This window comes from Vanessa tameamea, chromosome 27, assembly GCF_037043105.1.
Source record: "Vanessa tameamea isolate UH-Manoa-2023 chromosome 27, ilVanTame1 primary haplotype, whole genome shotgun sequence".
In the NCBI taxonomy this organism is placed as follows: Eukaryota; Metazoa; Arthropoda; class Insecta; order Lepidoptera; family Nymphalidae; genus Vanessa; species Vanessa tameamea.
Genome location: NC_087335.1, coordinates 3,292,269 through 3,305,522, shown reverse-complemented (window position 1 = coordinate 3,305,522; position 13,254 = coordinate 3,292,269). Strand labels below are relative to the sequence as shown.

Below are 13,254 nucleotides of genomic sequence, written 5' to 3'. Positions count from 1 at the left end.
TATATCATTAAACAAATTAAAAGTATAATATTAAACAATGCAAGACTTACAACAAATTAGTACCATTTATTATTTCATGGAATCAACCTAATTACGCTTATATACATATATATTAAATAGCCTTATGTGATTAGCACATAATTGAACTAATAAAATAATGTGTACTCAAGAGCAATATTTTTTTTAAAAAGTTATTTGGCTGATTTTGGATATATTTTTTGTAGAAACCAAAAAGTAATGATTTTTATTGGCTGAGTGCGGCAACATTATAGGTATGTCATTCACCTCAAGTGTAAGTTTAAACTTTTACAAAGTTTCATTAAGTATTTGGCACACTATAGCATGTCGTCATGACATAGTATATTTTTAATAACATCGTAATGATACGTTTGATTTAAATAATTAAATTTTGTGTATGACTTGTCCACTACAGTGCTGGTGACAAGGGTTATTTTGTTTCTAGTGATCAATTTAAAAAATGGTATGGTAAGAACATAACCTACATTTTAAAATTTGGGTGAATTTATTTACAATGGATAGTGAAAAACATAATATTATTCGGGTTGGCTCAAGGAAGAGTGAGGTATGTATAAATTGATATAAACCTTATGCGATTATTTTAATACGTAATTTCTTTTGCAAGTTTGTAATAATATTCGAACATAATATTTTTTTTAACAGATAATCAAATTAATATTTGAATATATTTATCATCTTTTATAGTATAATGACTTTACAATTTTTTTTATGATAACCTTCGTAATTAAAGTGTTTTCATTTTGTAAATAAATATTGTTTGTAACAGGTAGTAAGTAGTTACAGCTCTAATTAACATATAACTCGTTTATATAATTGCAATTCTGAATATTTGTTTAGAACTGGTTTTATTTTCCATTTACTTATGTCAGTAACATATTTCACATTCTTAATTAGATTTATGTTTAAATAATAAATATCAGCTGGTAAATGACCTACTTATGGATAAAGGCCCTTTAGTCTTAAGAAGAAAATTTGTATTTGAATCAAAAGCTGTTAAGTGTATTCCTATTTGAAATTTTATCTGACCTAATCATTTTCTTACATAATTCTTCTTTACCATTAAGCATGAGATTAATTATAAACACGAGTATACTAAAAATTTTATAATAAACTCAGTATTGTATGCCGGAATTCGTACCCTTTGTTAAAATAAGTGTTTTTACCATTGAACATTCTCGACTCTTGTAATGTTGTTATTTTGTATATAATAATTATTTTTCCCTTGCAGCTGGCCCTCATTCAAACAAATTTCGTCATTGACAGCTTAAAGAAGATTTATCCAGATAAGGAATTTTCAATAGGTATGCTACTAAGTGAATAAATTACAGTTTTTCATTATTACAATACATATTACTTAATTATGACTCATTAATTTTGTAATGCCTGACTGGAAAAACTACTTAATCATCATTTATTTATTTATTTATTTATACTTTATTGCACCCAAACTTAAAACTAAAAATTACAATATTGAAACAAAAAGTTGCATGAGGTGCAACAGGCGGCATCATCATCATCATCAGCCCGCATTCGTCCACTGCTGAACATAGGCCTCTCCAAATGCACGCCACTGTGGTCTTTCTTCGGCAACTCGCATCCAGCTCCTGCCAGACGTCTTGCGCAAATCGTCACTCCACCGTGCCTGAGGACTCCTACTTCCACTACGTTTGCCGAGACGCGGTGTCCACTCTAGAAAACGTTTTCCCCTACGGTTATCGGTTCTACGACAAATATAGCCGGCCCACTTGGTTCTCTGACGGATCACCTCGTTTCTGATCCGATCCCTCAGAGAAACTCCGAGCATAACCCTTTCCATAGCACGCTGAGCGACTTTAACCCGGTGGACCAGCTTTGTCGTGAGTTTCCACGTTTCGGCTCCGTATGTCATGACGGGTAAGACGCACTGGTTGAAGACTTTCGTCTTAAGGCACTGTGTCATCGACGGTGTGAAGATTCGTCGTAACTTCCCAAATGCTGCCCAACCTAGCTGAATTCTTCTATTCAACTCGTCCTCAAAGTAATTTCTATCTAATCGCAATGTCTGCCCGAGGTAGACATATTTTTGAACAACTTCGAGGACAGTACCGTGTATCGCAATCGGTTCCGGTAGAACATGTTCATTGAACATTACCTTGGTTTTATCCAAGTTCATCCGTAAGCCGATGCGCATAGAAGAATCAGCCAGCTCATTCAGTATTTGTTGTAGGTCCTGCAGCGTTTCTGCCATGATGACGATGTCGTCTGCGAATCTCAAGTGAGAGATGTACTCGCCATTGATGTTGATGCCACACCCTTTCCAGTTCCGCGTCTTGAACATGTCCTCCAATGCATTAGTGAACAATTTGAAAAACGTAACCAGAACCTCGAAAATATAGTTAGAATTCTCAGGGAAGAAGGCACGAGATTTTGTAGCATGCAGCGTAAGGGCAGAAAGTCCAAACTTTCGGGAGAGACTTTATGGCTAATGAAGAAACGACGTGAAAACCCACCTGTCACTTTGTCAGAGAAACGGCAACTAAACCAAGAGATCAGCAAGCGCGTACGACACGACCTCCGGTGCTCCAATACTCTTACGATTGAAAGAGCCATCGAGCAGAATCGGGGGTCTAAGGTGTTCGTTCAATCTCTTGGAAGGAGCCACCTGACGAAGTTGACCACAGCAAGTGGAGAAGTCGTTTCTTCCAAGTCGGCAGTTCTTTCGGAAGTAGAGGACTTCTACGGCCGATTATACGCATCGCATGCATCTCGACCTGATCCCGAAAATGAGGATCCTAGAGCTACATTAACACGTCACTTCACCGAAGACCTGCCAGAAGTCAGTATTGGCGAAATCGTGATTGCTCTTAAACAGCTTAAAAATGGAAAAGCCCCTGGAAAGGACGGCGTTACAACAGAGTTATTGAAAGCAGGAGGTAAACCCGTACTGAGGGAGCTCCAGAAGCTTTATAACTCTGTCCTCTTCGAAGGGAGAACTCCGGAGGCGTGGAGTAGGAGTGTGGTCGTCCTGTTCTTCAAAAAGGGAGACAAGACCCTGCTGAAGAACTATCGACCCATATCCCTAATGAGCCACGTCTATAAGTTGTTTTCAAGAGTGATCACGAACCGTCTTGCGCGAAGATTCGACGAATTCCAACCCCCGGAACAGGCCAGGTTTCGGAGCGGATACGGCACCATAGACCACATCCACACAGTGCGGCAGATTATACAGAAATCCAATGAGTATAATCGGCCCCTGTGTCTTGCATTCGTGGATTATGAGAAGGCCTTTGACTCGGTTGAAATCTGGGCTGTTCTGGAGTCCCTGCAGCGTTGCCAAGTTGATTGGCGATACATCCAAGTGATGAGATGTCTCTACAAAGCCGCCACCATGTCCGTCCAAGTACAGAAACAGCAAACAAATCCCATACCATTGCATCGAGGAGTGAGACAAGGGGACGTTATTTCCCCCAAATTGTTCACTACTTAATCAATATTTATAAAATATATATCAGAAGACGCAAGCCTTTTGGAGATTTGATATGTTATAGTACAACATACATAGCAACTCGTTTTAAAATTGGAATATTAACTTGAACGTGAATTTCATGTTCATGTATGTAATACAGGTCTTAGAAAACTCTATGCTAGTATAAATTAAAATGTCCAAGGCCATAGAAATCAGTTGTAAGCAATACACAACAATATAATGTTATACACTTATCAATTTAAAAATAATAAAATGCAAATTGATATTTTTTACAACTCTTTGTTTAATATAAGATTTTAAATTAATTCTTTCTTGTTTTTTCTTTGTTTAATGTCTTAGTTGCGTTAAAGGGGTACAGATTATTTATTTATTTATTTAAAAGGTACATCAACATCACACATATTCAGCACTTATAAATAACAGATAAAACAAAAGAAAAAAAATTAGGACCTGATATGAGTGACAATTACAGATGTACACAACATTCGCACAAAGAAAAACCAAAAAATAAAACTTATTGTCTACCTGTTGAATTTAAGTAATAATAAAAATATATATATATATTAAAAAGAAATCATAAGACCTAATATACAAAACTAATATATAAAACCATAAATAAAAATCCACAAATGAAAAATAAAACAATTATATCTTAGTAACAGTACAGTGAAAAATGTGACTACAGACGAATTTTTTTATTGATAGATTTTATTCTTAAATCTGGGCAAGGCATCAGAAAATATGTCAAGATGCGGGATCTTAGAACATAGTTGATTGTACTCAGAGCAAAGTCTATTCATAGGACAATGTTTGCCGACATTTGTGCGAGAGACGGTTGTATGAAATATTTTATAAATAGGCTTTCTAGGAGGTCTAACGGGTACTGAGATGTTAATATACCGCTAATGTCATAAAAAAACTGAATTTCATAGAGTATATGAAAGAGATTGATACGTACATTCTTGATCATAAAATCAATTCAATTTTAAAGACAAACATAACAGTAGTTTTTTTCTTTTAATCTTTAACTGAAAACATAATAAATATAAATAAAAATATATATATAAGTTAGTGCATTATATCTAAAATCACACAAAGATCACGCAACTATTTGCATACAACTTAACTTTATTACTTTTAATATATACATGAAACAAAATCAAGCGTGTGTATGTGATAAAAATTAAGAAGATTTCTCTTATATAGTAATATGGCTAGTTGGAACTAAAACCGAAACAATATTTTTTTCTTGTCTGTCTGTGTAATCTGGACAATCTTCAAAAATATAACTAATCGGATTATTTAAGTGAGTATTCCAAGTAACTGTTTAATCAGTTAAATCTACCAAAGTTACTAATAGCTTAGGTAAATGTTATTTCATGGACTAAGCACAAATATTTACAAAAATAATCCAATATCCACATTGACAATATTTTCCTGAATTCTATATCTTTGTAAGATAAGGTATAATATAATTAAATCAGCTTCACATTGTCAGAATGATTCAAGAATTATTCGCAAGTCTCATCACCACCTATCGAGTCCAATCTAAACCATCCAATCCACGCAATATACATAAGAAAATTCATTGAAATCGGTCAAACCATTTAGGAGGACATCAATGATACACATGTTCAGATTTATATGAATATACATAATGATAGAAGGAAGATTAAGACACAAAGATAAAAGTGTAAAGTTTATCAAGACCAAAATTAAAATGACCTACACATATTACTTTAAATGATAATAATTATTATAATTACACAAACATTTGAATTTAAAAAAAAAAACAGTTTTTTGTAGTGGTTAAGTTTTTTACTTAACTTTATATATATATAAATTTAAGTGTGCAAAGGCTGACAGACAGACAAAGGAATATTAAGAGATACTTATATTTTTAATTCTAACGAAAAGGCGAAAACTAGTTAAATTGTATATTTTTTTAAAATATTCATACCATTTAATTGATTTATGCTTTGCGATCATTTGCCTGTCCAGTCGTTAATAAAAAATAAAAATAATTTTGAAGAATTGAAATTGTTTTCAGTTACAATGACAACACTAGGCGACCGTATTTTGAACGTGTCTTTACCGAAAATTGGAGAAAAGTCGCTATTCACAAAAGATTTAGAAGATGCTCTGAAGAACAAAACTGTTGACTTTGTGGTACACTCTCTTAAGGACCTACCGACGTCGCTGCCAGATGGCCTTGCCATTGGTGCGGTTTTTGAAAGGTAAAGTTATTCATAATAATTAAGCAATGATGGAACGATTTGATACTTTTTTTATTGAAAATCGATTTAATTATTTTTTTTGATAATAATCGACCAATTGTAACTTTAATATGTAAACTAGTGTTGCATATCGATAGTCCACTATCGATACTCTACCGATAGTTAAGTGTTAGCGATAGTATCGATAGTCTAAAGATAGTATTGTCACGTGTCAATATTATCGATAACTCCCCATGAGCAATACTATTGGTACTATCGATAGTATTGCAAGAACCATTATTTTTAACCTAAACTATCGATATTATCGATTGTATTGCTCATGGAGAGCTGTCGATTCTATCGATAGTTCTACAACACAGATGTAAACAATACAGTAGGAAATAACAGTAGACATAAAATGTGAAGATAAATATTTATATAAAACATTGAAACATTAAAAGTAATCAATAACTGTTAAAAAAAAATTAAATTACGTCATAAATATGTGAATGTACTTAATGTGTATAACGATAAGGTGTATTCTATATTTTTGAATATCTTCGATGTTTAAAAACTGCCGAAGCTTTGCTTGTTATCATTTTAATGATGTAATAACGTTATTTGAATGAACTCGTATATTTGACGATGTTCGGAATCCGATATATATGAAGCAGGCTGTACCTCCCAAACGGGCCTGTACAAAATCCTACCACCAAGTGCACGCTGGATAATACACAGCTAATATACAATAAGTGTAATACTGTAATTTTTAACAATCTGACGAGCCACGAACTATCCTAACGCCGATTAATCTGTTATTTTATTAACCAATGTTGCCACTATATGGTGTATTAAACTAAGTTATTTTATATATTTTATAGTATCCCTAAGATTTTATAAAAACCTTGTAAATATGCTACGTCTCGGCTAAGACTTTTGACAAGGCGTGGAGTTTTATCCACCACTCTGCCACATTGCCTAATGATAAAAACTTTTTTTTTGTAGAGAGGATCCAAGAGACGCTTTAGTTCTACGAGAAGATGTCAAAGATTGCACTCTGGCTACTTTACCCGCTGGATCCGTTATTGGCGAGTATTTTAGTAATAAATTAAAAAAAAAAACATTTGTTAGCGAAGACATGTTAAACACAGATCTTGACATAACATTTTAGTTCCCAAGGTCGGTGGCGCATTGGCGATAGAAGAAATGGTTATTATTTCTTACAGCGCTATTGTCTATGGGCGGTGGTGACCACTCACCACCAGGTAGCCCATTTGCTCGTCTGCCTACCTATATCATAAAATAATAAAATCTAAAAATATATTACATTAAAATTGTTAAATCGTCGGAATTATGTGAATCTCTCTCACGAAGGGCCCCGGTTGCCTTCCTCTAAATCCGGCCCTGTATTAAGTTTTACTTATGTTAATTTTTTTCACAGGTACCTCATCGTTGCGTCGTACGGCGCAATTACGAGGTTCTTTCCCGCATCTATCAATAGTGGACGTGCGAGGCAACCTCAATACGAGGTTACGTAAACTCGACTCGTCTACGAAGGAGTACTCGGCGTTGTTGCTTGCGACTGCTGGCCTGCAGAGAATGGGTTGGGGCGACAGAGTGTCGAAGGTATTTTGTATAATTCAATAATTAATAAAAGTAATGTATACGTGGTACAATATATTTATTAATAAGCGACCCGTTACGGCTTCGCACGGCCTATACGTTACGAAAGCCGAGGAGCAAAAGCCCCTTGAGTGGGTAGGCAATTATTTTTATAGTTGCTGTTGTATGACGTCACGGCAACGTATTCAAATATTTGAGGTATGCTGATAGTAAATTATATATTGTTATTTCAATCGTTTCAGATATTGCCATGTTCAGAGATGATGTACGCTGTTGGCCAAGGAGCCCTAGCCGTGGAGTGCCGGACAGACAACGCAGAAATACTAGCCATGTTGGCGCCCTTCAACCATCCAGAGACATATTGTAGAGTGTTAGCCGAAAGAAGCTTTCTTAAAACATTAGGTAGGAGACTTGTAAAGTGTTAAGACATACTAACAAATGTTGTGTTGTTATCAACATAATAGTCTCGTATATCTCTTAATACCATATAAACATATTAATTACTATACGATTTTCCAGCACAAACCCTAATTATTCATCCAAACAAAGACGAGAATATCCCATAGATAATTTACTTTTCTAACTAGTTTCATATATTTTTAACAATTTTTTTATGTAATTTTATACTCTAATGTCACTATTAACTTATACTCCAATTAGGATTATATTAATTATAATTCATTTTAATTATAGTGAAAAAATCTTAATATAGATCTTGAATTTATCAGCGTATTGCTAATGTCAATGATGATAAATAGCTTTAACAATAGAGGCAGGGGATAAATGGCTATCAGGTAAACTGTCTGTTAGCGTTTACAAAACTTAGTCACTATTTCCTCCATAATTGAGTTACAATATTAACAGAACACTAACTACGCAATCTCTCTATAAGAAAGTTAAAAGGCATGCTATAATTATTTTACTTCTTTTCTATATTAACTTAAAAAATAATTTTCAACCACTGCCCACATTCTCGACCACACAAAGCACATATTAATGATTAAAAATAAATATCTAATAGCTTATGATAGAATATTAACAAAATACTTGGGCAAGGTAACAAACAACCTTTCATATAATTTTTGATCAGTGCTCTTATTGTTAAAGCTGCGCGAAGTCAAATCTGATCCCCTGTAAATTAGGAAACTTATACAAGAATAGATAATTCAGTTGAATAATTCTTTTCTAGGTGGTGGTTGCAGTGCACCGGTTGGTATATCAACAAAACTGAAGCCAATGGAATCAAACTTCAAATTAACCATAACAGGAGGAGTATGGAGCTTAGACGGTACCACCAAAGTGAATGATACTATGGAGCAAACATTCACACAGATTAAAAAGACTCAAAAGCATAACCTCAGTCCGACAGAGGAAAGCAACAGTAAAAAAATTAAAATAGATGAAGAAAATATTGATAATAATTTCAACCCATTACAAAAACTAGATGAAAAGATATCAGAAGCGAATGAAAATTCAAACTGTGAAGATTTAAGTGAGCCAGGAGCACCAAAATCTCATAGTGTATATTGTGGGCTAACAGAGAACACAAATATTCCCTTGGACGTTATACTGAAATGTGATGATTTGGGTAAAGATTTAGCAAATAATTTAATATCCAAAGGTGCTTTAGATGTAATGAAAGTTACACAAGACCTCATTAGGAGTTCAGTTGGAGTAAAATCTTCTTGATGACAGAGAGTATCATTTATGTTAAATGTAAATATATTATTGTTGTTAAATTGTTATTTCTTGTTAGGTACTTATTTGGGACATATTAAATCATAGGTTGTATTGGGGTATTAGTTGAATTCTATTAATTATACTTTTAATAAATGCAATATGACATGGGAATTGAATTTTAATTACTATTTCTAACTATGATAACGTCAATGATAGCTACATAACTCAAAGGCACTGACTTGCAACATTGATCTATTTGACTCCAAAGAATTCTTACATTGAGGAGGCTCCAGCAGGTATTGGCGAAGCCAGGGAAACGAAGCGACGTAACAGATACTTACACATAATGAAAATTTTATCACTAGCTTGTATTAAAAAAAAAAAGTTACGGGAATTTTATTCAAATCATACAGATTTAAAATATTACAGGGATAAGATTTCTTTTGTTTCGTTTTTTAAATAGTTATGATCGCTGCAACTAACTACTAAGCTTACGGGTTTAACCCTTATGACAAATATGACAAATATTTATAAGTATCTGTTTACGGTAACAATGGGAGCTTCTTAATTTAAGTATACATTTAACTACAATATTACAATCTACAAACCAAATTATTTTTTTGCATAATTTTAATTGACTAAACTAGTTCCACTAGTTTTTATGACATTTAATTATGGCAAAGAAAAACAATGATATTTGTACAATACTTTTATTTCACAATAAAATCAATCAAAACTCAAGCATTCTCAATCAAATGTGAACAAAACCTAAAATAACACTAACAAATATTGTTAAAATTTTCTCCCTTTAATGATGAAGAATATTTGGCGGATTTACAACTTTCACAGCCCTAACATAATTGAAAAAAAAAACATGATTCAAAACTTTTGAGCTTCAAATATTATTTTATTTAATTATATAATTATCAAGTAAGATTTTTTTTATCTATATTTCTAAACCTATATTAAGTTAAGCATTTAATAACATAATTATTATAATTTAACAGAAACGAGAATTAAGGAAGAAAACTGCAGACATTGTATTGTTATATGTAGCAAAATATCATACCATTTGGTATCTAATTTTCTAATAGGGCATGATGAAGGCCTAACTTTAAATAATTTGGTATTAATAAAACAGACACTGATTTCCATCTGTGTCTTTAATGTAATATCTGAAGAAGTTGTAGGTATTCTTCTAAATTTACTAAAGTTATAGGAAAAAAAACATCTCTTTGTTTATCCATATAACAGTTTTATGTCACATAAAATTTCCTCTACATTTGAATATAACTTAATAATACCCAATTATTGTTAGGCCGAGGCACATAAATATCTTATTCGACATCTTCTTCCTGAAGTGTTGTACCACCATTGGCAGTCATGGAGGCACGGAGACGTTCTGAGACTTCCGGAAGCTTCTTTAAAAGAAGATGGAAGATTGATGCTGGCATCGTTTGTTGGAGCACCTGCAACATCACGATTTTATATGATTAGAGATAAAAAAATGTTTCTGCCTGTGGTATATTATTTATAATTAGTCAACAATGTATGAATGGTATTATAATATAATTAAATGTATGAGGAAGACTTCAATAAAAAATAATACTGTCTCATGCATGGGAAAATATATAAACAATTATAAGTTTCAAATCAGTCAAATTTACTGGGGTGGTTTCCTCATTATTGACAATTTAATAACGTTTTTTAACAATAGACAAGTACAAACTAAGAGCCGAGATGGCCCAGTTGTTAGAACGCGTGCATCTTAACGAATGATTTCAGGTTCAAACCCAGGTACCACTGAATTTTCATGTGCTTAATTTGTGTTTATAATTCATCTCGTGCTTGGCGGTGAAGGAAAACTTTGTGAGTAAACCTGCATGTGTCTAATTTCAACGAAATTCTGCCACATGTGTATTCCACCAATCCGCATTGAAGTAGCGTGGTGGAATATGTTCCAAAACCATCTCCTCAAAGGGAGAGGAGGCCTTAGCCCAGCAGTGGAAATTTACAGGCTGCTAATGTAAGTATAAACTAACGTACAACAAATATGTATAAGTTAATGAATATTACACTAGCTATTACCTAGAACTCTTGTGTCTAAATTACTTTTTACTTAAAAGCCATAACCTCATTTTGACTATCCTTATTTAAATGCCAAGCTGACCTTCTTTATTTTTTATTATAAGGTAACACACAAACATATACAATAGTATACTAATACATACACCGAGTAGCTGTTGTGTTTGTCCGCATACTGCAACAGCCTGTCCAAGGTGCTCTACACCAGCCTCGAGGTCTCCAGCAGCCAACAGCTCTTCACCAAGTTGGATCTAAAAAAAAATTTTTTGTTTATCTTCTAAAATCAAGATACATTCAAGAAGAAATACACTGAACCAATTTATTAATTATATAAAAAGAAATCATTTTTCTTTTGTTATTAAATTAAAGTCTGTGAGATTATATTAATCCTTTTCATGTAGGATAATTTTTTCTAAAATCTCCATCTGAACAACTTTAAAATTTGTTCTGCTATACAATGGACCAAAAATGAAGATATTATGTCCTACAAAAACATTGCAGAGCATATTTATTAGGTCAATCAAACTCTGTTACAAGTCACAGCTGGCATATATTACATTTCTTAAAATACACAGACAACATTGTTAGGGCTATACGACTTACAATTCATTTTTTGAAACTGAATCAATTCTTCAACAATGTAGATAGGCAGTTACATTTTGATGATTATACAATATTAAAGTATAATTTATACTAATATAAGACTATACATTTTTATTATTGTTCATCTTTTAAATGACATTTTTCCAACCATCAGACTTAAATTTAAAAATCCAAGGTGTGCCTGTTTGTAAAACTATAGGCAATGAACAAAATTACTGTTGTTTTAATTATATGTTCGGCAATAAGTTATGTTGACTGTCGTGTAATGCCAGATAGCTTTCCTTGTACTACTAGGTAGCCACAATGCTGGAAAACTTTAATCTACATTATCATTAGCCGAAAGTAGGAGCTTGGAAACTTAATTATGAATTGTTATCAATATGCAAAACAACACTCTTATTTTTACAGTGTAAAATATAAATACATTTGTATCCAAAACCTGTCTGGTTTATTGTTCAGCAAAAAAAGCACTATTGATCATTAAAAAACTTTATATTTACTTCTTGTGCTTGGCGGAGAAGTTCTATATCATGCAAAAACTTATTTCAGAAATTCTGTCACATGTGTGCCTGTTGAGCTGACCAGTGTTGCAGCTTTAAATCTCGTACTTAACAGGAGACTTTTTTCCAACATGGGACATGTATAAGCAGATTTAACACACCTGTTGCAAAAAGAATCTCTGCATAGCCTCATGATCACTCATATCGGGCAGAGGACCTCCAAGCGTCCGAGATCTGGTAGCATTGTGCTGGGCTTTTTCACGGCCTGAAAATGTTTATCATTCATTTCTATACAGGTATTTTAATTTATTTTTAATTCAAAAATTAAAGTGTACAATTGTCGATTATTTCAATTAAATCACTAATTATTGATACAAAGGTTGTTACTTGCACGCAAAGCTTTCTAAAATACATTTAATGATGTTGACGATGATAATCATTACGAAAATGTGCAATAGTACTTGGCGACACGAACATTTTTAGGTTGTAAAATTATACAACAGTGTATTAAATTTTAATCAATTAAGGCTTTTCCACGTGCACCGTTTATTTTTTATTTGATAAATAGTAAATATTTTATGAATGTATACGTACGTTCTCTTAACTTCTTTTTAAATAGAGGATCCTTACGACGTTGTTGGTCAAAATAAACACAATACCCTAGAAATAAGGTTCCTGCAAGACCAACTGCTAAACCAAGCGTAGTACGACTAAGCTCCATGATAAATTCAGTTTTTTAATTGATTGTTCATAAAATATTCTGAAATATATACTCGCTTTTGTTAGGAAATTTTGCGGTCCGCCATTTATCAGTAAAATCGAACTTGAAAGTTGGCTATCATGATCGATCATCGAGCACTAGAGCTGCCAATTCTTAAATGTTATATTAACTACGCACCATATTAAATTTCTAACAATTATTATTAAATTAGTTATAAATCAATATTAAAATAAATTCATATTTTTGATTTTTTTTAATTTTGAATACATACTTGCTATTTTCATAAAAATAGGAAAATTAAAAAATATGTTCGTGTACTAA

General features: G+C 32.8%; 2 protein-coding genes across 2 annotated transcripts; one reads left to right on the top strand and one right to left on the bottom strand.

The window, feature by feature from the left end:
• The first annotated feature begins 282 nt into the window (after window positions 1-282).
• LOC113392006 (porphobilinogen deaminase) lies at window positions 283-9,195 on the top strand. Its single transcript, XM_026628199.2, has 7 exons — window positions 283-583; window positions 1,268-1,340; window positions 5,556-5,742; window positions 6,727-6,809; window positions 7,163-7,347; window positions 7,587-7,746; window positions 8,534-9,195. The coding sequence occupies exons 1-7, from the start codon at window positions 533-535 to the stop codon at window positions 9,031-9,033; spliced, it is 1,239 nt and encodes a 412-aa protein (XP_026483984.1). The 5' UTR covers window positions 283-532; the 3' UTR covers window positions 9,034-9,195.
• Window positions 9,196-9,718: 523 nt separating this feature from the next.
• Window positions 9,719-13,095, bottom strand: LOC113392014 (mitochondrial import receptor subunit TOM20 homolog). The gene is made up of 4 exons (XM_026628214.2): window positions 12,807-13,095; window positions 12,374-12,477; window positions 11,256-11,360; window positions 9,719-10,493 (listed from the first exon to the last, which is right to left on the bottom strand). The coding sequence occupies exons 1-4, from the start codon at window positions 12,931-12,933 to the stop codon at window positions 10,362-10,364; spliced, it is 468 nt and encodes a 155-aa protein (XP_026483999.1). The 5' UTR covers window positions 12,934-13,095; the 3' UTR covers window positions 9,719-10,361.
• Window positions 13,096-13,254: the final 159 nt, after the last annotated feature.

Excerpts from the sequence above, each read along its gene's own strand:
- LOC113392006 (XM_026628199.2), top strand. The coding sequence starts at position 533 with ATGGATAGTGAAAAACATAATATTATTCGGGTTGGCTCAAGGAAGAGT. Across the intron at positions 584-1,267 it reads TTGGCTCAAGGAAGAGTGAG|CTGGCCCTCATTCAAACAAA; the intron begins GTATGTATAAAT and ends TTTCCCTTGCAG. Across the intron at positions 1,341-5,555 it reads AGATAAGGAATTTTCAATAG|TTACAATGACAACACTAGGC; the intron begins GTATGCTACTAA and ends AATTGTTTTCAG.
- LOC113392014 (XM_026628214.2), bottom strand. The coding sequence starts at position 12,933 with ATGGAGCTTAGTCGTACTACGCTTGGTTTAGCAGTTGGTCTTGCAGGA. Across the intron at positions 12,478-12,806 it reads TAAAAAGAAGTTAAGAGAAC|GCCGTGAAAAAGCCCAGCAC; the intron begins GTACGTATACAT and ends AAACATTTTCAG. Across the intron at positions 11,361-12,373 it reads AGAGATTCTTTTTGCAACAG|ATCCAACTTGGTGAAGAGCT; the intron begins GTGTGTTAAATC and ends ATTTTTTTTTAG.